Raw genomic sequence first — 26,985 nt, forward strand, 5'->3', positions numbered from 1 at the left:
AGAGCTGCTGACCAGTAGGTCTGAGGTGGGACTCAGAATCTGCATTTCTACCAAGTTTCTGGGTGATGTTATGCTGCTGGCCAAGTGACCACACTTTGAAAACCACTGGCTTAGAAGACACAATTTTACCTAACCTAGTCCATTTAATTTTTCCAGTTTCAGGCTCATGCGAAAATCCCAAGGAACAAAAGATAATATAATAGTTTATATGTATGAAAGGTCTACACAAATTTTAGTTTTGCTAATTACAACTAAAAGGATGCTCGTTCTGACCTGGCAGGAACTCCTCCGGGTCTCCAGAGAGGCCAATTGACCAAGAAGTGACTTTGTGGTTGGCTTAAAGTTAAGGATGGTGCTTTTTTCTTTCTCACTCCTTCTGCTGCCCTTCACATTCAGTGGGGTCTCCTATCTTACTAGAGATTTGATATTGAAAGCTATGACTTGGCTGGACCCATGCCTGAATCCGTGTTACAATTCCCTGGGCTTTTATTCGACTTTACTGTATACCTGTTGAAAAAAGCCAGCGGAATGAAGGAAGGATGTACCTGGGGATCTACTGGTCTGAGCATGGGGGGTGTCCGAGCAGGCTGAACCCCACTGATGCTGAAGGACTCCGACCGTGGGGGCAGGTTGGGGTCTGATATCCTGTTGGCAACCTTGTGAGGCATGGCAGGTGAACTCTGCCGGTTGAGCCTTGACCGTTCTTCTACCTAGAAGCCAAAAAATGAGAAAAGAAAGAAAAAAGAGTGCCTCAATGGATGGAAGCTGATTTACTTCCCAGTTAGGATTTTCTGTAGTCACCTGCACTGCCATTTTGCACCCCTCTGATCAAATCACTTTAGAAAGCTGAAGCTCTCCCTATCTGCTCTGCATCAGAAATTTGCAAAAAACTCTTTCTGTCAGAGTAACTACTAGTATGAAAAACTCACAGAACACTTAAGCCATCATCCTTCCATCACCCATTATCTCGTGCTATTCCGTTGGCTGGGAATTCGGGATCTGCTTAAGAGTTTATCGTGCGTTAGTTGGAACATCATCCTGCTAATCGGTCACAAGGCCAGGGGTCAGTGAGGGAGAGAGGTAACTACGGCGGGCATTACGATTGCTTGGGGAAAATAGAAAACTGCTTTGAGCTGACTCACGGGACAGGGCAGGGAAGGACACAGGAGGGCTGGCAAGAGGATCAGCTGAGCGCCATTGATTTCTTCACGTGCCCTACTCATGGGCAAGTGGGCCTCTCAGGCAGCTCACTCCATGAGCATGGCCTGTCTTAAACTGACTTCCCGCATCATTTTCTTTTTCTTTTTTTCCCTTTCTTTTCAGGTGTCTCTCCCGGCTCCCTAGAATACACTGTCCCAGCGCCTTCTTTCCATTCCAACCTGGGCTCCACTACCTCCCTCTACCCTCCTCCTGCCTGTTTCTCCACACATGGCATTCATTCTTGCTACTCCACCTCTCCTCTCCCTCCGCCAACCCTCTCTCCTTTTTGGACACTTCATTTCCTTGTCATTCCCTTTCTGCAGAGTCTCTCTCAGCCCAGAGGGGATAACTGATCAGAAGTGCTCTACAGGGAAGGCTCTCTTTACAAGTAAAAGTTACCTTTGGTAACTTATTTGCTGCAGACAGACTGTGGCAGAGGACAAATTAAAGGAAATTTTAGATAAACAAAATGTACACTGCAAGACATGATTTAAAATCTTCGACAGCTTTAAGAGGTCTAGCACGTTTCTTCCAGGTCCACCTTGTCCTGCCCTTTATTTCTTTAGGGTCAATTTGACAGTTGTAATTTCCAAATTCACGGGGGCAATGCACCCCACCCTGATGACCCGTAACTCTCTTCTGCCGACTCACTATCTTTGTGTTGCAAGAGCCTGTCATGGAACCCACATGCAGGTCCTCAAGACATATTTGTATGTCACAGCTAAGAGCTTTTTTATTCATTTTACTTCCTGATTTGAAAGGAAAATTCAAAAGAGCTATTCTTTCCCATCCTCCCTACCTTATTTTTGAATCTTCCTAGAGGCAGACTCAGTCTCATACAAAAAATAAGTCTGTTTTTAAAACTCTCAAATCAACTACAAACATGTTAACATGTTAAGATGTGTCATAGTGTAGAAAACCACCCTCTTGCCTCTACTTAGCGGTCATTTGAACACCTCTTCCCTGACCGTGGCTGTGCAGGGTACATACAATTGGCATCTAGTTGACTTTGGTTTTGAAATTCCACGTCCCAGAAGCTTACCACATACCAAATAAGATTAGCTGCAAAAAGCCAGGAATATAAACCAGAACATGTATACTTTGTGTATGTGTATGTGTGCAAAGTATTACATCAGCAATAATGGGCTATTATTGCATTGAGCAAAAGGAAATAACAAAGCCTGACTTGAGATAAGACCACAAAGAGAAAGTCTTGCAAAGACAACCACAGATAAACTGAGACCAAGGCATGCAATGTATTGCTTTTCCAAATACTAGACTCTTTGAAAAGAAGGTGACTATTTCCAGATGACTGGAATTAGTCAAATATCAACCATTTTCTTATTTCCAGGGAAGATCATTAAATAGATAAATCACATGTATAAGTACCCGTCACTATCTGAACTCTCACCATCCAAACCATTGCTGTCTGTGGTCAGGAATCCAAGAGGTTTGGACTCATTTTCAGATAAATACCTGACTATCCAAACTATAGCCACTTATTACCTGATATTTAGGAACCAAATATTATAAGGGAGTGAAGAGTACTTGCTACTATTGTTTTTTTAGCTGTAAAATATCCTCAGACTGTTTTAAACCCACATTCAGAAACAGCACATTAAAAATAACAGTCTAAAAGTCTGTCCCCCAAGACTCCGTCTTGAACAAAGAAATTATATTTGAGATAAAGAATTTTTTTGGCAACTGCCAGTAACAAGGCTCCAGTAAAGGCAGCACCTTTGTCTCTGATAGGACCATGGGCCACACGGGCCCTAAAGCTGTTGTTAGAAATGAATGGGGCACAAAGTGGGGTGCTAATTTTCACAGGCAGTTAATGGGTTTGATTAGTCATGTGTAGCTGTCACTAATGTACCTCTAGTAACATTTCCTATGCCTTCTCTAAGTTAGTGTAATACTAAATCCTACCATTACTGTTTCAGTTTGTGCCATCACAAAATATATGGTGTGAATAATCTATTGTTATACTCAGCAGATTATTTCAGGATAAGTCCAATGTGGTGAAATTTCCTGGGTTGGAGTTTGTCCAAAGAAATTTGAAAATCTATGTGACAGGTGTTAACAATGAGGCATCAGGCTACTTTGTCTCAAGAAAATCTTGTCCTGAAGTCTTTAGGAAGATAATGCTGTCTATTGCATTTGCACCAAAGGGTATTGGAGCAAATATATCAAATTAAACATCCAAATAACAGTTTCAAATGGACAGAGGGGAAGCTGACCCTTCTGCTTATTTTGCTACTGGGCAAAGGCCTGTCTCCTGATTCATCACATCTTATGTCTACTAACTGAACAGTGAGTGAGACAAAAAAGGTGTTTTCCCCCAGATTAAGAATGTATTGTGATTAAAAACTGGCTTACAATCAAGATATGTTTCAGTCTGCCTTTCATGACACTAAAAAAAAAAAATCTATTAGCTGAGCCTTTGCTCCAACCTCCTGCTGCCAAGAAGTTGTAAAATATCTTAAGTACCACCAAAAAAGAGTGTTCTAGTAGCATCAGATAAACAGTGTCAAGGTGCTAGACCATAACAACAGGACATTTATAACAAAGGATTTCACACTTGGCGGGATTATCAATAAATACAGAGAACAACATTAGGAGAGACTGATCAATTTTACTATAGAATCAGGTTTTTTTCTTATTAAAAGGATCATTTTAACATCAAAACTAAAATAACTTCGGAGAGCTTTGGATAACCTCCACAGAAATGCTATACTATTTATTACAGCCTTACGGGGAGAAAGAAAAAATAACTGTGGTCTCAGAAATAAAATTCTGCTCCAGGCAGGACTGTGTTATTCACTGGGTACTAAAAGAGTGATGCCTAAGGCCTCTGAGATACATAAAAGTTGCATGAAAACAGATGACCTGAAAAGAAACATGTTAATTACAGGATGTGAAAAAATTTCAAAATAAATAAAAATACATTGAAACATGTATAAGTGTAAACATTATACCAATGTCAACTTTTAAATTGTTTTATACATCTGAAAACAATTTAGAGCTTCCAATGTCTCACTTAGCAATAATGAATGATAGCTGCTGAGAGAGAATTTCAAAACAAAATTGTAGAAGTAATTTTTTAAATGTTGACAACGGAATATATTTACTATGTCATATGGGTGCATTTTAATAACACTCTATATGACTGTAGGGCCTGTGGGGTTTACGAAGCTCTTAGAAGGCCCGCCTTAACAGCTAATATGTGGTGAATTGAACACAATCGTATGGGAATATTTTTTCCCCAACTGGACAGAACAATTTGATTTTTGTGTTTACTGGCAATGCTGGAGGAAGAGAAAGAAGTCCAATGATTTTTAAGTCCTCGTTAGGTACTCTGACCCTGCACTCACTGGGCACATGAAGAGTTGAGTCACGCTGTCTTTTGGCAAAACCACATGGGCAGATGGTTACTGAGTAAGACTGCTGCTATCCCTTCTCTAGGGCACCTTTGAGGACAGGGGAGGCTCTCATTCATAGGGAATGCTTAAAACGTAATCTTGTCTGAAGATAAGGGCCTGGACTACTTTTCCAAGATCTACTCCTAACCAATGATTGCACAGAAAAGTACAGATCCTCATGTGAATGGAGCACATAACTTAAAAGTAATGAGGCAAATCTTTGGCAAGCTGAGATGGGAAATTAAAAAGTGTGTATCTATCACCGGGGAGAGGTAAGTGGAAGAGATGGGAGATGCATGTAAACTGCTCATGTGAAATCCCAACCAGAAACAAGAGAGGCAAAACACTTATTCCTTGCGGGCAACAATGGCCTTGGGAGCAAAATAGAAATATGTTGAATGGTGTATTTCATTTGCATTTGTACAGTGCCTACAGTTTCAATGGCACATTCACATACATGGTTGCCCAGGATCCTCCCAATCTTGAGACAGGAAGTGCAGATGGGGAGGCTGCACCTCAGGAAGCCTATGAGACTTCTGGGTCACAAAGACCATAAGTGGAAGAGCTTGAACTCAAACAAGCTCTTTCCTATTTCCTGTCAGGTCTCTCTCATGCTAAATCTTAAGAGAGATAAGTAGAAACTGAGGAAAGATGGGAAAAAAGCCATAAACTCTCTAAATAGTAGTATGGGACCTCATATATAAAATAATTCATATAAAAAGAAAAAACCATCAGTGTAGAGCAGAGAAAACAAGTGGAGAAGAGTTCTTATGTACAAGGATTTCAAAGTCCAATGGGCTGATGGGATATAAAGAGACATCTTGGCCCATCATTTGCCAAATAAAACCATGGCCAGATGACTGGCATGCATCAGAGAGAAAGAACATGATAAAGTGTTAAAAAAAAATTAAAATACCATCTCATGCAACACTCATGTAGACAGAGCATTCTGTCACTGCTGTGTGCTGGTGAAAATAAAAAAAAATTATTGCCAGGCCGAGACAATCACATGCCATTATAGGAAACAGGAATCTGTACCATTATAAAGAAAGGGCATTATAAGAAAAGGAATATCCATCTTTCAAAAAGTGCCAGTGGGAAAAAAAAAACCTTCAAATTTTGCTGATGTTTAACAGAGTATCATATTGATGTTTTCACAAAACAAATCTGACTTCCATTCCAATCTAGAAACGGCAGAGAATTTGAAAGGGGTGAGAATGCCCCCCACTCCTCCTTTTAATGGAGACATTAATGTTCCTTTCTGGCTGAAATCTGAAAATCAAAGTCAATGTAACATTTAGGACAACTAGAATACTCAGTAAAAGGAGAGAGAGAAGAGCTCAAGATTTGCCAATAACCAAGTATTTTCATTTGTTCTTACTACATCCGACAGATTAATAAGAAAGGAAATGAGAAATGTGATGATTTATGTTTTACAAAATGAAGCAACAAAAACACGGAAGATGAAACATTATAACAATATTACACTGCTAATGAAAAAAAATGTCGATTGGAAATAAGGAAAAGTAAGTGGATGGAAAAGTAATCAAAGAAGGAAAAACCACCCTGATGAGAAGGTTTAGAGCTGAGTTAGAAAACAATTATGGGAGCAGATTACAGAAGAGGCTGCTGTGGGTGGAAGATGGCCAGGTGGTGTCTTCAACAGCATATGGAGCAAAAAAGCCCAGACCCTCTACCACAGGAGACCATGGTATAGCTGCTGCCTACCCATCCCTGGTGGGGATATTTTCAAATTTATATCCTCGCAGAGGATGCCTTTGAAAAAGAAAATGGTACCTTTTATTCTACTTCCAAAAAAAGAACCCAGGTTCTTTTTATTGGTTGATAATTAAGATACTGCTGAGCTAGAAATTCTGTCCATATCTAAAGTCTTGAAATGTATTTCACTGTCTGGCTACTTTCAACCCCACCTATCTCCTACTATAAGAAAAGAAACCTGGAAATAAAGCTCTAGAAGAAAAGTTCATACATTGTTGATTAGAAGCATTGAGAGTTCAGGAAAATAAGGATTTTCACACTCATTTTTATTCCCATTTTAAGAAGTGGGTGTTAAAAAAGTGATGAATTAAACTAAAGCAGACAACTATTTGTACTTATTTGTATACCAGTTGCTCCAATTCCCAATTTAGCACTGTCACTCAATCTATCATCTAAATGTTTCATCTTTCTTCTAAAATATGAATACCCACTCTAAGACTTGGGAGCTGTTTCATGAATAGATAGGTGGTTAGTTGGAAGCTGGATTATGTTAAACACACCCAGGAGGATAGGATTAAATCTAAAATCCTAAAAGAATGTTCCCACATATCTAAAAGTCCATGAAGCCCAAAGGAAGAACTCCAGCTGTCAGGAAGCCAGGGACCTTGGAAGACGTCACCCACCAGAGGTGGCCCAGACCTAGGATGGCCAGGGAACCTCACATCGGGTGTGCTTGATGACACAGTCATGCTGTCTGCACTCCCACTGGCTATGTATCCTTTACTGCTAGGAGCCTGGCCGAGAAGCACAGGGGAATTAGGAGGTCTACAAGACTGCCCTGATGATATCTGCAAAGATTTGCCCCCAGGAACCGCATGGCCTCTGAAAGCTTGGGAACTGTGAATTAGTTCTGAAGAGAGAGGACAGGCCAGGAAATTTAATAATGAGGACAAATAGTAATTAGAAAATAATGAAGTCAAAATGTTTAAGTTCAAATCAAAACATGCTGGGTAGAGGTGGAAAGAAGGAAGTGGAAACTGCTTTATGTTTCCCCCCCTTTTCTGGTACATTCGTGCATGAGGGAGCTGCACAAGGGACAGAAGAAATTCTGGTATGCTTTGCAAGGCATCATGGTCTTCTCCAATGGGATCTGTTGGTGTTCCTTTCCTAAACTCATGCTTGGGGCTGGGAACACTGAAGGTCAGGTGGTCATGCATCAAAGAGAGGTCATTTAGTGATGCAGCACTTCTTAGAGGAATCGAGGTACTTGTATGGATGCATGAATTCATGCCCCTCCTGCCCCGAGGTACACATGAGTCTCTAAGGCCCTCCTTACTTGCTGTAATGGACAACTGGGGGCTCATCACTTTGGAGATGCTGGGAGAGGACACACAAATGACCTTAAGTCCTGACTTTCGAGTTGGGCTACATCTTTGGGAGCGAGATGGCTTTGTTGATCTCACTGTGGTCCTTGAGGCTCTCTGCGGCTTCAGTTGCTCTTCAAGACCAAGTCTAATAGGATAAGCTGGTCCATCTTTCTTCCATGAGTGATGCTCAAACAGGGGTCTTGATCTGGAATCATTAATTTCTGCAGGTGCTACTGGCATTAGCTTAGGAGAGGCTAGTTTTTCAGCCTCTCAATACCTGCCATGATCATGAGCTGTGAGTCTGGCTTAGCTGAGGGTTTCAGCTTGATGTGGTTAAAGAATGGTTTAGCAGTGGAGGAAGGTGACACGTCTCTGCTAGCCAGGAACCACATCGGCTGCTGTTTAACAGCATAGTGATTGTGCTTAGCTGGAAGAACAGGTGGGTTATTAAGGGGTTGGTGCTGTACCCGGGAGTAGGATCACAAAATTGAATTACTGACCTGGGAGAAAGAGGCAGTTGTTACAGACATAGGTAAATACAAATCGCACTCATAGACTCTAAGGGAAAGTGATCAGAAACGTTCTTGACACTGAATGACTTTTCTCTACAGATTTAGTTTTTAAGTTTTAAAAGTTATTAGTTTTGTAAAAATAGTATAAAATCATTATAAAGGATTTAAACATAAACACATAAAACATAATACATAAAAGTATTAAAAAGTTTAAAGAAAAAAACTCTATAGTTTCTACTTCCAATAAACAGCCATTATTAACATTAGGACAGTATAATTTCAAGCATTTTCTATACATATGTAAGATAGAGCAGAAAATTAAAAATTATACAAATAGGATCTTACGTAAGAAATCGGGTTCTGGTAATATTGTAGTCTAGATAACTTGAAATAAGCTCTAGCTATAAATATCTGAAGATACTAGAAGAAAATGCAGAGTAATATAAATCACCCTTTCAAATGACTAGTTATGCTCACAAGAAAATAAAGGAAATCATTAGTTGCCACATTAATGACAGAACTGAAAACCAGGGTGTCAGGCATATGAGATGACACAGCGACTTCCTAGAAGGGTTGTTGATCTTGGCGAGAGTTATTATTTTGTTTGTTTGCCTTACTCATTTGGTTACCACCCTCTTTTTCCTTACTATTCAAATAATTTTTAATGAGATTTTTAAATAGCTCATCACAGAGTCAAGTTCCTGAAAATTCTTTCTTAGTCTAGTAGTTGAGCAAATGAGGGACCATTACTTTGAAAGTATTTGCAAAAGAAATATAAATGACCTCTGACCCAGTAAGTGAACCACAATCACAAGTCTGGGTCCAACTGTGTGTTCACTGTTACCACAGAACATGGAATGTTAGTGACAATACTAATGATCACTTTTAGGGTCTAGGTATGGATAGGAAATGATCCTACCTAGAATTCCTTAAGTCTTAAGTCATATTCTTCCATGCAAAAGTCACTAAAAATCCTCCTGCCACAAACTCAATTAGATTCCAATAAGGAAAAGGATTTTCTACTTCCTGTTGTTACTTACAAAAAGAAGAACAAATGGATTAAGGTAGAGAAATAATGTTACAGTTCTTCCCAAAGCAAAGCATGCGTGTCTCATAATGAATTATTTTCCAACTTTGTAGCACTAGTTTAACTCTCTATTTCTACTGGAGAAACTCATTATGGCCAATTTCCCCAATACAGCACAGGTACAGGCTGTACTTGCTTGCTGACTTACCTCCTTGGCCCACGCTGGTTTCTCACTAGGACTCATCCCTTCTTTGTAATGGTACAGTGGCTTCTTCTCCACAGGCCTCTGCTCCTGCCGCTGATGCTGAAGGGAAACCAAGTAGTCTCTCTCTTGCTTTAGCTGTCTCTGTAGTCTTTCTGCTTGTCTCTGTTCTTCCAACTGTTTGCGCTTATATTCCTGTCCAGATCAGGAAAGGAGAACAAAGAAAAGGCTAAATCACCATACGGAAACCGCTGGCCAGGACCAGTGAAGCATGCAATGGAACCAAAAGAGATGACAAATAACAAAGGACCTCAGTACCAACAGGACCACAAGAGGACATCAGGATGTGTCACAGAGACAAACTACAGCCTTGGGTCAGCGTCTGCACAGAATGTGGCATTTAATGAAAACACTACTGTTTTAGTGGCAACCCCTACAGAATACCACCCTTTGCAAAGTGACTTGCCCTGGATGACTTGTAACCAAGAAAGTGGCAATAATGAGGACATTTGGATGGTCAGCACGCAACCCCTCTAAGGAGCCGTCCACTTCCTGGTTTAGTAATTAAATCATTCAAACATGTACAATTAAGTACAAAACGAAATAAGTACCTAAAGATACTGCCTAAATCATCTTTTGTTTAACAAAACTTGGACCAACGAAACCATCAGCAAAAACCACGTACAGGCTAAAAAAATATCACAGTGCCACTGAATAAAAAGTTCACTTAAAAAAAAAAGATACGCCAAGAAGCTCATTTGGAGAGCAGTGCAATAATAATAATAAAAAGTACTTCAAGTGGAGGCCTCCTGAGCAGGGAACACAAAATGTTCCCATCGTAAGGGCAAAACTAATAGTCTGCAAATGAAATATGAATACAGAGCTGAGTGGGTTCTTACGGAAGAGGGGCACTTTGCTGTGATTGTATTCCAGCATGTTGCAAATGACCTCAAACATTACTCTGCAATAAACACAGTGGGTCTCAAAAACAGTCTGAACTTATAATAAGGCTGGATTCATGTTAAAGTTTCACAAATAGCTGGAGTTAATAAAGAATGCATAACAAGTATATTAAACATATTGACTCAGCACACTGGGTCAGGAAACGAATTAAATTTTAGGAGATTTTCCAGGTCCTTGAGGCTTGGAGGATCCCCTCCTTCCTGACTGGCATGTTAGAGGAGACCACACACACACACACACACACACACACACACACACGCGCGATGAACACAGAGCAGGTCAGCTGACTTGGCTTTCCCATTACCAGAAGTAGAGCTTGTTCATGCAGTAGCTGCTGCTGCAAGATCTCTAACTGTCTCTGCTCCTCCTCTAACTGTCGCCTGATGTACTCCTGGAGAGGTAGGTGGCAGAGAATTCAGAGGAACACAACGAGAGAAAGAGAGAGAGAAAAAGAACCGGTAATTTCAAAGGTGACAAGAGCTGCCAAGTGAAGTGTGGAAGGAAGGAGGGGAAAAAATACCCAGACACCTCCTCACTAAACAGGAAAGGTACCCCGCACCGAAGCAAAAGCGTTTCAATGTAGTCAAAAGCACAAGCCCTCTACCTGCAACTGCAGCGGATTGAGATGGCTCAGTGCTTTGCTGTTACTCTTTGGTTTGGAGAACCGAGCTATATTTCAAAACTTTTCATGACAGGGTCCCTCTTTAGGGGCTACCTGAAATTAACAACGCTATAAAGTTCAGAGGCTCGTGTGCAAGCAGCACGGGTAAAATAATGGCTGAATGCCATCATGCACTGCCTCTGTAATGGAAACATCTTGCAGTTTCACTGCACTGTCAGAATGTGATTCTAACAAAGAGAGAAAGGGGCCTGCATCGATGGCTCCGAGTCACGGAGACCAGAGTTGCCTGAGTAGAAAAGCTCTTCTGAAGCGATGGAAGAGGAGCACTTGGCTTGCTTATCACACTTCAGTGCTACTTTCAGAGTAGATGCCCAGGGTTGGGAAAATCACGAGATCCAGGTGCCTCGGGGGACTTCGGCCTGGGGAGGAAACCAGGTTGAATGAGTGGGCTTTGCCAAGGTTGTGCGTTTGACTTCTTGAATAGGTGAGAATAGTTGCTTGAGAAAGAGTAAAAACCTGCTTAAACCTGAGCAGACCTAAGAGAAGGCGCCCCACAGCCCAGACGCGGCTGGTGCTGCCGTCCGCGCAGGGCTGTCGGCGGCGGGGCTGCCGCGGTACCTGCTCGTGCTCCGCGCGTCTCCTCTCCTCCTCCCGGCGCATCTGCTCTTCGTAGTGCCGCCGCTGCTCCCTCTCCTGCTGCTTCCGCAGCTCCTTCTCTCGCCTTTGTTGCTGTGGGGCGACAAGCAGACAGCCATGAAGGGAACGCGCAGCGGCGAAGGGTGTCGGCAAGCCGGCAGGGAGAGCTGCAGGACCGGGGATGTGAGCTCTTCACGAGGTGCCTGCCTGCCTGCCTGAGGGCTCCTCGCCTGTGCCACTGGGGGGACGCATTGGCCAGGATGGGCTGCTAGAGAGCAATTCAGTGTCTACCACGCAAGGTGGGCTCCCCGGGTTTCTGCGTCTCCCAAGAAGTTCCCATTCAATGCGTCCTCCCAGTTGGCTGAGGAGGGTTTTCAAATCAGGGGTAGGTAGAACACCGATGTATAATCAGTTACTTATTATATACCATCAAACTGTTTGTGAGATGCTACAGGCTTTAAAGCACATTCGCAATGCTCATGCCATTCAGTCTTTTTGACACCACGTAGGGCAAATGTATCATAGATCAAGCAAGCAAACACCAGAGAAGGGAAGTGACATGTTCAAGGCTACACAGTAACTGTGACTGTGGGCAAAACAGAATCTACTGACTCCCACCTGGTCACTCGACTTTCTGATAGACCCTGCTGCCTTTCTTTTCTGGGGCAGTCACTTTTAAGTGTCGATTTCAACTTGTCACTCAAGTACGATGTTAAGCTCAGGAGCCATCATCATCTCATACAATCATTATGCCTCTGAAAGTGGACGTCACGGCAAGCACCTTTCATGCTTTATCCTATTTCATCTGCACAAAAATCTTTTCAGGTAGATATTATTAATACTACTATCTCCTATTTTAAATGAGAAAACAGAGGCACAGAGAGATTAAGTAGTTGTCCGAGGTCATGCCCACATTCAAGGCCATACTCAGTTAAGTGGTGGAGCTTGATTTCAAACACAGGCAATGTGACTCCAGTCTGAACTCAATCAATACAGAAGATGAAGAGGCAACAGGAGTGACAGATCATAATTAATCCAGTTCTTCATTATATTCTCAGTAAGGAGAACATCTTACGAGTAGTGACAGGAGCCAAGGTTTCCTAGGTAGGGATGGTACCATTCCCCAATCCTTGGAGCATTTGGCATGTGTGGGACACTCATACACTACAAAGTGTTTCCCCGTACCACACGCCAGGAGTGCCTCTTCTGAGAAATGTTGCAGGCCCTTTGTGTTGGAGCCCCGTACTGGCATTAGGATTTCTTCTCCCTCAAATACAAGGTTTGGAGGGGCCGATCAGAGGGTCCGTTCCCCTGTAACAGTCTCAACAGCACTTCACTGCCTTGCTGAGGAAGCATGAGGTATCCAAAATAAAATGGATTGTGACTGTATCTCACTGAGAAGTTAGCTCTATAAAACCTTGGAAACAGCTTTCTAGTACAAAAACTCCCTGTCCCAAGCCCAGCTAAATCAACCACAGATAGTCAAAGTGCCGAAGAAGCCCACGAACGAGGTGGCCTTCCTGATGTGGCTGGTGCCTGCAATCCTCCAGACCTGCTCTCTTCCAGCAGTCTCTGAGGCTTGGGAGATAAACTGCATCTTTTGAAACTCAATGTCTATCACTTCCAGATCAAGAATTGTTTGTCCATCTTAGACTGTAGGCAATGGGGAGCCGCTGGAAGACTGTATGCCATCAAACGCCATGACCAAACCTGCATTTTCAAGGGGGCTCCTACCCGCCAGGGGAAGGGCAGGATTAGAAGCTGAAGATGCAATGTGAGGCCGTTCTACGGATCCAGACAGAAAATGACAGGACACCCATGCGCTAAGCAAAGGCAGCTGGAGAATCCACGTTCGTAATTGCTGCTGAGACGCAGCCAAAAGGAAGAAAAACTAAAAACTGTCCGGATTTCCAGTCATTGCAACAGGACTGTAGTGGACGCCAACTTAGAAGCAGAAATTAGAATTAGGCCAAAAATAAAACGGGCAGAATTTGGTGACTACGGGGTGTGTGAGGGTGAGTGGTGAGTGAAGTTTCTGGCCCAGGAGCATGGCAGGTGGTGTGATATACAAGTTCAGGGATGGGAATGAGGGGTGTGCTGGGGGGCAGGGATGAGTCAAGTTCCAGACATGTGATTATTTGTTTTACAGAAAAATAATACAGGAAGATGCGAGTAGAAAACATCATCATAGGAACTGACTGAATAATTTGGATTACAGACCCAAAACAGAGATATTTCCAACACTCAACCAAAGGGAATCAATGCCAGCACAGAGAATAAAATAATTATGTGTACAGATCTGGCTCCTGGCAGGAAACAGCCCTAATTTAGCTAACATTTCAAGTTTTTTACTCCCACCATCAGTCTCTTTCTTGAGGAAAAAATATAATCAAGGCTTTTGAAGATTTAGCTGATTTTCATGTGAAGGATTTGTACATTTTCAACTCCCTTTCCAGGAATCAATACTGTTTTATAATTACAGGCCACTCAGGTCCCTGTGCAAGGTGTACATAGTATTGATTGCAACTCAGGAGAGTCTGGGCTTCCCAAGAACTCTGTAGTTTCTGAAAAAGACACTCTAAAGTGACTAATAATTAATAATGATCTCATCTGGATCAGCTGCTGCTAAGGCATGGCGGCATCTGCCAGGGCCTTGGTTCCTGCGGTGAGGCTGGAAAAATAAATCACTTCCCCAACCTTGCGGAAGGCACCTTGCCAATTTCTAGCTGCTGTGCCTCAATGTTAATCACCTTTCCAGGAAAATTCTTTGCTCTCTCTCCTCCTGGCTGTGGGACTGTTTGAGGGGACATATCAAAACATGTAAGAGAAAGACCAAGTCCCTGGCCTCAAGCAGACACCTTTACAAAGCTTTGATGACTCTTGCTAAAAGTAGCAATCTGAGAGCAAGGCCTGCGCTTGACCCCCACTGGACCCACCAGCCCCTCACGGGGGGCCTGGCACCTGGCAGGTGCAGAGATTTTGTTCAATTGAACCGAATAAGAAGCTTGCGGCAAAAGCAGACAATTCAGTACCATCCTAATTTTTGGGGGGGGGCGGTGCTTTCCCTTCCTATCAGTGCTTATAGCACACCATGCCTTATGTTATGGTTATTTGAAATGTCTCATCTACTCTGCAATCTAGATCGTGGGCAGGGTCTCTGCTCTATTCTGGTTTTTACCTCCCACTATATCCCATAAAGGGCCTGATAGCACTGATGTTTGTTGTTTTATATACTATAGATGGGGCAGCAAGAGAAGAGGAGAAAGGCTCGCAGAACCTCAGACCACCCCTTCACCCTTTGACGCCCTCCCGGCCAAGAATATTCTTTTATGCTGAGCATAGACAAGGCTTGGAATGTTTTTCTAAAAAGAGAGCCACCCACGATTGGCACTGGCATGGGATTTATTTTCCATATTAGAGAAAGGCAGGAAAAGAAAATAAGGGAATAGGAGTCTAAGCTGGACGGAGTAGAAAAGGGAAGAAATAAAAATTTTTCTAGGGACTTCCCTGGCAGTCCAGTGGTTAGGACTCCAAGCTTCCAACGCAGGGGGCACGGGTTCGATCCTTGGTCGGGGAACTAAGATCCCACATGCTGCGCAGAGCGGCCAAAAAAATAAATGCATAAATAAATAAATAAAATAAGATAAAACTCACAAATAATTACTGAAAGAAGTTTCAAAAAACATTTCTAAATGTCACTGAGTTATGCATAAAGATGACAGTGGTTCTGTCACAAAAGAATAGCTTAAACCAACTACTCTAAACTCTCAGCAGGAACTCCCCACCCCACTGCCCCAAATATACTGAACTGCCTAGAAGTATATTTTCATCCACATCTTCTTGGAGCCATCTCCAAAAATTACAGCACATAAAACTAGACATTCAATAGGTTCTTACAAGTTTCTTAATTTTTTTTCTGGTTGGGAATGACTGATAATACCTACTCTGAAACCTTTCCAGGCTAAAATCATTGTTGCCTTGATCTAGGGAGTAGATCATAGGGGTCTTTTTGTCCCTTTGCCTTCTACTGGTGTTCCTAAAGAATGATTCTTTCAGGACAGTTTTTATCTTCCCCAGTGGGTGCTCCCCTCAGGCCACGGCCAGGTGAAGGCTGTGCGGCTGTACCTTCAAGTATGTTCATTTTAATGGAGGAAATAATCCTGTCCCCTTCAGCTCTTCAAGAGCATATTATCTTAGCCCTTAACTATGCAAATTGCATTAAAGTTGTGAGAAATAATACACATGGGTGTTCACCACAAAGGCCATGGAGTTGCTCTTTCTTTCCTTTTATTCCTTTAAGTGTTCTTTTTGGATTAAGTTTAACCAGTAGAAAGGTGTGTACTGCACCAGGGTGCTCTGGCCTCGTAGAAGTGACTTTGATGACCTGTTAGAACATGAATTGCATTTTACAGTATTATGAGAAGAGTGGAAAAAAGCTAAGAAGTGCTGAGTTTATTCCTATAAATATCTCAGACGTTATTCCTAGCACTATTCAACCACTCCCAGGCGAGTGCACGGGTTTTCAATGATCTCGGAAAGCTTGCTTGAGCAATGGGTCTACTCTAATCCGGACAACGTGAATCTTGACCCATTCAAGTCTGCCTCTTTCCTTAGCTGCTAAGACTTTCAGAGTCAGACGGGGGCCCACCTCTGGCACCCAGACACCACGTTGTACAGGTGTTCTATGAACTGACCCTACCCTGGCTTCAGCTTGCTTTTCTCTTCAACTTTATTGTTCCTTTCTACTTTATTTTTCTTGTTTATTTTATTTTTAGTTTCTGCATTAATCTTTGTAAGCCACCTTAAAGCATCTTTTTGGAATGAAAAAGAGTCATAAAGAAGGGTATACACAGGCAAACAATAGCTTGGTCCTCCATGTCTTTTGAAACCTCAAAATCTCCCTTGGGAAGATCAAAATGGAGATAAACGAGAAACTGTACACTTGTCATTTGGTTCTTTAAACTCATGAAGATGCCACCTCTGTGTCTGTCACCTGAGCATGTGATTAATGTCATTTTCCCAGAAGTGGGGATCAATTTGCTCTGATGCTACCACACCCTCTCGTTGGAGAAGTGGTTAAACTGAACTACAGTAACATGTCTAGAACTGGCTGGGACCTATAGGGAAGCGTAGCCCAATCTCCTATCTAATCTAAAACTCTGTACCACGGACCAGAGCAAATATGGCTAAGTACAGCTCACCCATCATTCTAAGGATACAGGATCTTTGGAAAAAGCACAGGGTTGTAATCCGCGTGTATGGTGTTCTTTTTTTGTTTTTCTGTTTTTTCTTTTTCTTTTTTTTACCAAAAGAAGGATTTCATTCTATATTATTCTAACTGGAGCCTCACATTAGCCCTGTTGGGTGACGCAAATGTCATTTTCTTTATTTCCCTAATTTAAAGACTTTCAGGAAAGTTCAATTCCTTGTCAGTGGCCACATAACAAGTTGAGGGAAATCATGGAATGAATACAAATCATCCTAACAGGCACTGTCTATGTGTGCCAGGTATTTGCTGGGCTGGGTGATTTACATGCTTCAGTTCATTAAATTCCACAATGTGACTCTGAAGTTTATTGCTATCATTCCCATTTTACAGATAAGCAAATTGAAGCTCAGAGAAGTGTACTGTTCCATGTCACACGGCTGGAAAATGGTGGAGTACTCTGTGCCCTACTATCCCCCGAGTCCCTAGTACCTGGCAGAGTATTCTATCAATTGGCGAGGCATCCAATCCAGATAGGACACTCTGCTGCTTTTTTCTACCTGCTGAATGTTCAGGTTGAATTTGAGTTTGACTCTTACAACATTCTGATAGATTTGGGGGAAAACAAGGCTAGTTGCCTTTGTGTAAAGGTTTTGGGCCCTTCTATCTTTTACACACATTGTGTTTCCTATTATACAGACTCAAAGGTAACATTCACATTTGAGAATTAATATCCCACAGCTGCAAAGTGACATATCACTGGGGGAGGGGAGTAGGTATGAGAGGCCACAGGACCTGAGGGACAGAACACTAGATCAGAAATAGTAAGACTAGATTCCAGTCCTGCTCTGCCACTGATACAAACACTGCAGACCATACCACACAGTCTCAATAAATACTTGTTTAATGAATGAGTGAATGTTGTATGACCTTGAATGAGTCACCTTAACCCAAACCTTCAATGAGGGGGAAGATTAGGTGATCTTACAAGTCTGTTCATTCTAAGAGTCTAAGCAAGAATATGCTACATCGCAAAGCAAAAATCGACTGACAATTCAGAATGAGAAGGAAGTGAAGCAGAATTCTGGCGTGCTCTTGGAGAGCTCTGCTTCTCTTCATCCTGGGTGACCACCTGGAAGTGGTGAGAGGAGACCCCACTGACTGTGGAAGATCAGAGCGGGCCTCCAGAGGACAGCACAGCAGCCAGTGCAGGATCAAGCCAGGCTCCTTGGGAAGTACCTCAAACCTTCCCCTTGACACAGGGGCTCTCTCTTTTCAAAGACATTCGAAATGAAAGGCCCCAGCATGGTCCCTTGAATCGACCGCACAGCACACATGCCCCCTCACTTAAATAGGACTGTTCTGTATAAGCTTTGCAGGAGCTATACTTGTGACAAGAGGCATTCAAGCTTCTGGGTACCCCATTTGCTCATTTTAACATCTGTGAAAGTTTCAGCTTTGGAAAGACCATTGCACACCACCCACTGCAGGGCAAGGGCATGATTCCTTGCAACTAACGCTGGGATTCCAAGCCTTTTTTTTAATAGGGAGGACGAGAATGAGAATGATGGTGAAGCAGTCTGGCACCTCTGAATTCACTACAAAGTAATCAGAATCACAAAAATGAATAATAATTATTCATGATAAGAACAAACAGTTGGGTAGTGCCTCCTATGATGCCAGGCACTGTCCTAAGCCCTTCGCTCATAGTAACTCATTTAGTTCTTATCACAACCCTTTAGGCATGCACTGCCATCATTATCCCCACTTGACAGATAAGGAAACCGAGGCACACACAGGCCAGTATCTTGCCCAACTTCACTGGGTTGGTAAGTGCAAAGCCAGAACGATACTCTGCATCTGGCTCTTGCCATGCTGCCTGTATGGATTTGAAAGACATCTATGGTTGAGACGTGTATATATACAAAGTGAAGGATGTTTTATTAATGCTTTTTCAAGTGGCCATTTTCCCCTCTACCTTCACTTTGTTACCTGTCTTTTCCTCACAGAAACAGTAATCAGAGAACCACTGAGAAAACTAGACCAGCTAGATATACCTCATTCTTTTCTTTTTACACGTACTTTACACTATTAAAGATAAACCATCCAACCCACCCGTTCAGAGCTTTCCTGGAAAATTAACAGCTTAAATGAGACTCTTCTTTTGACCTCCCTAGCCAACTCTTGATCACTAGGCAGCCCCAAGGCTAAGCACTGTCTGAGAACATGTGGGCCAAGCTAGTCTTTATGCAGGTAGCACGGGGAAAGAAAGTTCTAAACAGGCTGAGCTGCGAGGAGGCTTCATGAAGAATTCTGGTCCTGCCTCTTCTTTGGATGCTAGTCAGTGTAATTATTTATGAGCTTACCTCTGAGCTGCAGTTTCCCTGGGGAGAATGGCTGGTTTTCCTGGGTATCATATAGAGGAGCAAGATGGCCCAGTGGACATCCTGAGCACCTATGACTCTGTAGGTTAGTGTAAAAGTCAAGTGCAGATGTAACTCTCAAATTCCTTCTGCCATCGTCATGAAGACTTAATATGAGATTTTCACATTGAGTCCTATGCAAACAAGCCCATTATAAACCAGTTTATTAATACAATGTCTACAGAGAGGACCACTCCCGCACATCTGGGATGATGGTGAAGATGCTAAATTACGTCATATATAGCAAGGTTGCAGGAACTGGTGACATTTGGGCAAGAACACTATCGTTGTCTTCAACCATTTCTGGGGCTTAGGTGGAAGGCATTTTAGTTTTGTTTGGTATAATTTGTATTAATGCAGGGATAGCACAAGGACGTGAATCAATAACAGGATACATTTTCTAACAGTAGGAGTTGTTCAAAAATAGAATAGGCTGCCTCAAGCCTCTAAGAGTATAAGCAGAGATAATATGTTAAACAGGTTAAATGACTGAGGAGTATTGTCAAAGGGATTCTTGCTTTGAGAGAAGAATTGGCTTAGACCACTTTTGAGGTCTCTTATGTTCCTCAACCTCTATGATTCCATGAAACCGCTCATTGACTGAAGAAAACAAGAGTGAAATGAAAACAATTCGATTTAAATGTCATGCGAAATAGTATTTTCTGTGAAACTATTTTGTTGTCATAGTTCTATGGTTGGGAACAGCTAAGAATAATGATGGTGTAACATAAGAGATGCAGACTGGATGTAATAAAAGAGATTCCATGAAGACCCCGGACAACTGAAGGCAGTTGTAATGCCCATTCCTCACTGTCACTTAAAAGCAACCCCTGTCATCCACCTAAGCTGCCCTAGATACACCCAGGGCCAGAAACTGCCTAATGCTGGTTTTTTTTTTTTTTTCTTCCAGTATGAAATGCTATAAATATAAAATACTAGCCTATCCTTCCCATTCCTTGAAAGTGTAGAAAGGGGTCTGAGCAAAAGGATTTCAAATATCAGTAGCATTTTAGGCTGCAGTACAGGAATTTCAGCCCAACCTCCTCACCTGGGCAGGAAGCCCCTCCCATCACAGGACCCAGGTGACCAAGCGGACACAGCCAGACTCCTGCAAGCATGGCAGGTAAGTTAGAACAGGGAACCTTTCTGGGATCCACTGGGAAGCAGGGTTCCATACATCCATGCAAACCACACGACCTCTTGAAGCACATGTGTGAATTACACGCGTGCCCGACGCGGACCTCGCCAGAGGCCGTGGGCAGGCCCTGCCCCGGAAAGTGAGCATCCACTTTGCCAGCCTGGCTCCCACCTGTTTCATGATCTCTGCTCAGTTATTGAAATAACAGAGCAAAAAGCCCAGCTAGCACAGGGAGATCAGCTCGGTGCTTTGTGACCACCTAGAGGGGTGGGATAGGGAGGGTGGAAGGGAGATGCAAGAGGGAGGAGATACGGGGATATATGTATATGTATAGCTGATTCACTTTGTTATAAAGCAGAAACTAACACACCATCGTAAAGCAATTATACTCCAATAAAGATGTTATTAAAAAAAAAAAAAAAAGCCCAGCTAGTAAGCGTTCAATCTTGGTGCCGCTGCTAACAGCACCCAGGAAGAAAGAGCTGCTCTGCCCCCGACCAGCGGACGCCGCTCGCAGGACTCATTAGGATGCCTACAGTTAACGATTAAGTGAATGAAAGGCCGCTTCTCAGCAGTGCCAACGAATTAACACTCCAGGCCCTGAAATGGGAGAGTTATTCTTGTTCACGGTGTTTTCTTCCGGCTGAGGGCCTGGGAGTGTGGCCTGCGGGTGGGAAGGCAGCATTCCCTGTCTCCTGCCTGCTCAGGCTGCAGTCAGCTGTGAGCGCTCACCTGGGAAAGAAATGACTAAGAGCGGCCACAGCGGGCGGATGATGGGAAAGAACGCTGTTCCCCTCATGGGCAGCTCTTTTCTTGATTATTCAGGTACTTGGTGCCAGGTACTGTTCTAAGTGCTTTGGATGTAGAAACATTTAATCCTGGAAACTGTTACTCTCCCATGCTATAAACGAGCAAACGGAGGCATAGAGAAGTCATGTCTTGCCCAAGATCACAAAGGTAGTAAGTGGCAGAGCCAGGATTCAAACCTAGGCAATCTCTTACTGTACCCTTGACTGTCTTGTTTCTACCTTCCTGGAGAAAGGGTCACTCCCAAGGTGCTGTGTCCCAGGTGCCCAGAAGCTTACTCTTCAGGCATCACAAGAGCTCTACCTTCTTAGGGGTTTTGTTTAGATGCTGGTAGGAGGTGAGATTTGATGCAGCCACTGGTGGCGACGATGGGATCATAATTACACAGTGTGGGAAGTGACAACAAGAAAAACACTGATGAGAGCATCCATCAAAAAGCAGAGTTTCCCCAGGGGAGGGTCCTCTGAGGCTTGGCTGGGAGGAGGAGAACTTCCAAGGTGGCAGCTGATCCTATAAGATGAGGTGCATCCAGAAGGATGAAGAATGGGCTGCTGCCCTGTGCTGGAAGGCCAGGACTGCTAGCTATGTTGACAGTAGATGCAGACCCCAGCAAGACAAGAACAAGAGGGCTCTCAGAGAAGAGCCCTCAAAAAGGGATGGAAAAGTAAACAGGGAAGGTACATTAGAGAATGAAGGAAGACAGGCAACGGGAGATGTCATCTATTCAGAAAACCCTTAAAACAAAACAAAAAACCTAACAATTTTGAAATCACCAGTTGCAAAATAACAATAAAATATTCACCCACCAATGTCAGTCTGTTCTTCTGTCAGGCACTGTGCCAAGCCTTCTGTACCTATGACTACATTTACCCTACAACAATTCTGCCAAGTAAACAGTATCTTGATTGTGTATATGAGGAAGCTGAGGGTCAGAGAGGGCAAGTAATTTGCCCTAGGTCACGTAGCTAGGATTAAGCCTTGGTCTCCGCAGCTTCAAAGCCGGTGTGCTTTGCCCCTACACTAATCTGCTAGCCAGCCACTTAAAAACTGGATATATTTTTTTTTCTCTTGATGACATAACCAAATCCCTACTAGTATTATAAACAAATATTCTTCCCAAGGTATGAATAAAAGTTTACCTGTTGGAACATTTATTTTAATAAATTCAAGAAGGTTTTACTGCTGCATGTAAAAGAGTAAACTTTTGGAAATTATACCTCGGACTTCAGCCAAAGGCACCCGCTCCAACAATACTAACAACTAATATTTACTGAGTATGTTCTAAGTGCTGCTGCTATTCTAAGGTTTTCTATGAATCAACTCATTTAATCCTTACAATAGCCCTGGGAGGTAAATGCTACTATTATTTCTGGTTTTACAGACGAGGAAACTGAGGCACAGGAAAGTTAAAGAACTTACATCTAATAAGGAAGATAACGTCAGCCAAAATACTACTCTCAACAGAATTTCCCCAAATGCTCTGTTGCTCATTGACTCTTCTGCAGTTTCCCCTTGATCCTCTTTTTCCCCTTTTTGGTCTGAAAGCACCTGGGAGAAACTACTTAGGTCCCAAAGAGTAACCATACCCACCAGTGGCTTTTCTGCATTTGGGCTCCAGCTGCCACAGCTTCTGTGAAACTGGCCTGGTCACCCTGAGTGAAAGTGAATACTGAGAGATGATGTGAGCAAAGCTGACCACAATGTATGAGCATGTAATTACGAAAAGTTCTCCAAACGGAAGCACGAGTGGGGCCCATTAGTCATGTTTAACCTGGAATTGACAAGTCAATTGAAAGTGAGATCTGTCTAGCTCTTGGCGGTTGACAAAGCCAGGTCTTTCACATCCATTTTCCTGGTTAATGCTCAGAACAACTTTGGTGGTGGGAACAAGCTTTCTTAGAAGCCTCCTTGTAGAGCTTAGGAAGCAGGGCTCTGGTGAGACTTAGGGAGCTGCCCAGGCAGGCAGGTGGTGCACGGTGGCCCTCAGATCTAGACCTTCTGACTTCCCGAGCAGGTTGCTTCCTTCTCTCCAAAGCAGAGACGAAATGGATACATTTCTAGAGAGTACTACACTAAAACTACCTTTCCAATGTCTTCTTTGTCACTGAAACGAAGGGCTGCTGTTGGCTTACTCCTTTGGGCAGCGTTCTGCAGAGCTGGTCCTGTAACTCCATGGTTCGCTTGAATATGCAGTTTTCTCTGCAACAACATTAAACTCTCCTACGTCCTTATCAGTCTTCTCTGCTTGCTTCTCCTCCCCTACTCGAGTTCTCAGAGAGTCTAGCTCCTAGACTCTCCTCCTCTCGATGTCTACTTCCATGACCATAAACCAGTAATTCCCATTTTTCTTCCCATTCTCAAGCCCTCTTCTCTGGCTCTATGTAATCCAACTGCATCCTTGGCTTCACCACTGGCTGCCCCACAGGCATCCTTAACTCACTACGTTCCAAACTGATCTTATCCTCCTGCTCGCAAACCTGGTCCTGCACCTGGACGCTCCAGCCTGACATCGGAGAACCTTCTGTGACCACCTGCGCTCCTTCATGGAAGACATCTGATCAACCACTGCATCCTGCATGTTCTATAGGCTCCATCTCTCTCAAATGTGCCCACTTTCCTCAATCCCCACCCAAGCACCATCCACCTAAAGCACCACCCTCTCTGGCCTGGGCTAACTGGTCTCTCCTATCCACTCTTGCTTCCTTCCACCCGCTTTCCCTGCAGCCCAAGTTTCATTTCAAAAACACAGATCCTGGGCTTCCCTGGTGGCGCAGTGGTTGAGAATCCGCCTGCCAATGCAGGGGACACGGGTTCGAGCCCTGGTCTGGGAGGATCCCACATGCCGCGGAGCAGCTGGGCCCGTGAGCCACAATTACTGAGCCTGCGCATCTGGAGCCTGTGCTCCGCAACGAGAGAGCCCACGATAGTGAGAGGCCCGCGCACCGCGATGAAGAGTGGCCCCCGCTTGCCACAACTAGAGAAAGCCCTCGCACAGAAACGAAGACCCAACACAGCCATAAATAAATAAATAAATAAATATTAAAAAAAAAAAAATCTATTTAAAAAAAAAAAAAAAAAACAAAACACAGATCCGACAGAAAGACAAATATCATATGATATCGCTTATATGTAGAATCTAAAGAAAAGGGCACAAATGAACTTATTTACAAAACAAAAATAGAGTCATGGATGTACAAAACAAACTTATGGTTACCAAGGGATTGGGGGGGGGAAGGATAAAATGGGAGATTGGGATTGACATATACACACTACTATATATAAAATAGATAACTAATAAGAACCTGCTGTATAGCACAGGGAACTCTACTCAATACTCTGTAATGGCCTATATGGGAAAAGAATCTAAAAAAAAAAAAAAAGAGTGGAAATATGTATATGTATAACTGATTCACTTTGCTGTACACCTGACACTAACACAACATTGTAAATCAACTAGACTCCAATACAAAGTAAGAAAAAAAGGATCACATAAAAAAACCCAAAAAACAACAACAAAAAAACCCAGCAGATCTGATCATATCTCCTTGGTTGAAACATATCAATGACTTCCCACTATTCTTAGAACAAAATATGAAATTCCTTAACCAGGCTTACGAAGCCCAGCAACACAGTGCCTTGGCTTCCCTGCCTAGCATCCCCGCGTGCCCCCCACCGCCTTCAGCTGAACGCTGACCGACGGGCCCCCACGCCCGCCTAGGCTCCCACCCCCGCGGTCTGCTCCCCTAGTGCGCCATTCTTCTCCACCACAGCAGTCTGGCAATGATGGTGAAAATGGTTATTTGGGTGATTATTTGCTGAATGCCTGTCTCCCTCACAGATCTCGTCTTCACAAGGGCAGACCATTCCCAGGGTCCAGCATGGCTGTCCGCAGAGCGGAGCTATGCATCCACTAAATCTGTCAAGTGACTGCGGGTAGGAATAGGACAAAAGGTTTAATTCTACCATACACTTAAACAAACACTTGATCCCAAAGTCCTTAAAAGCCCCAGTCACTCACAGTAAAAAGCTAGAGGCTTATAGGGAATTTTAGACTCCAGGCTCTCATTTTGTACGTCAGTGCTCAACTATTCCTGGCCAGTAAGATACTGGTGGTTTAACTTTTTCTTTTTCTGGTGATGGAACCAAAGCAGTATAATATCTTTCAGCTAGAGCTGGTTGTTTTTTACAACTGGATGATGTTATGATCGCCTTGAGGGCACCAAATGAGATCTAGGTGGCTTAAAGAACTGAATACAATTCTCCGAAGAATAAAACTTGCTACCATGGAGCGCGTTCGTGCTCCTGGGGTCAATGTGATTCATTTCTGTGACTCAAAGATACTCTCCCCACAATGAAGGTATAGAAAGAAGGCTCTCAGCAAGTTGAAAAATATATATAGTAATTACTAACATCATTTCAAAACTCTTGAGCACAGTCAAGCATCACCACAAACCTTCTGCCCAAGGTTGGTCTGAAAAGATGACCAGAGTAGGTGCCCCAGCACCTCAAGGTCCTGATTCCTGGGCCCTAACTCTGTGATGGAGAGTAAAACAAGTTGTGCATTGACTAGGCCAAGTGCCAGAAACTTCTATTGAACTGAATAAAAATAGAAGAAGCCCTCTATGTACTTTTTCTCACTATTGATGGACTTATTCATCTTAGCTGGGTTTAATCAGATTCTTGGAACTTAGTTATAAATTGTACTTTATCATTGGTCAAAAGCAGTGTCATGTACCTACCATTTAATCGGCCTGAAGCCACGTCCTTTTCATGAAACTGATAAATGACTACATTCAGTGTACAAAGTCCTTCTAAGAATATACAGATCCTGGTTTAGAACCTAGCCAAAACCACATGGTTGCCTATCAATAGCAAAGGGCAGACAGGGATTCCTTAGAAACTCTGGTTGGAGGTGACATCTGAGATCACTGAGGAAGTCGAAGGCTACAACCTACACAGCCTCGTGTCACCAAAGGGGTGTCTGAAGGGCCTTTATTTGGAAAAGGGAACGTATTTCCCAGGATGCCTACACAAGGCCACCTGGCTCACAATGAAGTGAAGTTCACAAGCCTAACTACGGGCTTTAACTGCTTCTATGTGACAATGTAGTGCAAGTTCCTACTCAGCATCAGAAACAGAAGCGGTCACCACAGGCCAGGGCAGCAGACGTGGATGGGATCCAGCAGGACCGGAGGCGGGAGAGGAATCCCGGGCGGCGGGGACAGTCATTACTTAGGGGTTCAGAACGTACAGTCATCTGAGTATTCAGTATTTCTTTTTTTTCTCTATTGCGCACTAGGGGCAAGATAAAGGATCAAAAGATAAAGCGGGTAAAATCTCTTGATGCCCTGTGGCCACAAGCATTCCTGCTTCTGGTGAGAAGCTAGGGCGCATGCACGTTGATGCCTAGAGCAAAGTGTCTCCATGCACGCCTTCCGTGCCCGCGGGGTGGGGACATAGAGGGTGTGCCCCACTGGGTGCCCGTGCCCCACTGGGTGCCCGTGCCCCACTGAGCCTGAAAGCATCCACGATAGAGGCGCCAGAAAATGCAGCAAAAGAACAGACACGAGGAGGCCTTGGCAGGAGTTCTGACTGGGAGCCTGAGAGCCAGAATCCAGCTCAAAGATGAGCACCTGCCGAGTGCAGCTTCTTTGACCTTGCTCCGAAATCCTTAAATGCTCAGTGTAAAAGACCACAGAAACAGAGGCCAGGTGAAGACTATGGAAAAGCACACTGACTCTGGC

At 43.4% G+C, this 26,985-nt stretch overlaps 1 protein-coding gene across 4 annotated transcripts in view; it reads right to left on the reverse strand.

The window, feature by feature from the left end:
* TNIK (TRAF2 and NCK interacting kinase) overlaps window positions 1-26,985 on the reverse strand; it is a 412,707-nt gene that overhangs the window by 66,343 nt on the left and 319,379 nt on the right. For 2 of the 4 annotated variants that reach the window (XM_007197510.2, XM_007197509.2), the window contains exons 13-16: window positions 11,650-11,760; window positions 10,714-10,800; window positions 9,453-9,641; window positions 546-710 (exon numbers count right to left, since the gene is read on the reverse strand). In XM_007197510.2, coding sequence (XP_007197572.1) covers window positions 546-710; window positions 9,453-9,641; window positions 10,714-10,800; window positions 11,650-11,760 — 552 coding nt within the window. The remainder of the gene's footprint in view (window positions 1-545; window positions 711-9,452; window positions 9,642-10,713; window positions 10,801-11,649; window positions 11,761-26,985) is intronic. The other 2 variants (XM_057546114.1, XM_057546113.1) reach the window with 1 other exon arrangement.

This window comes from Balaenoptera acutorostrata, chromosome 4, assembly GCF_949987535.1.
Source record: "Balaenoptera acutorostrata chromosome 4, mBalAcu1.1, whole genome shotgun sequence".
Classification (NCBI taxonomy): domain Eukaryota; kingdom Metazoa; phylum Chordata; class Mammalia; order Artiodactyla; family Balaenopteridae; genus Balaenoptera; species Balaenoptera acutorostrata.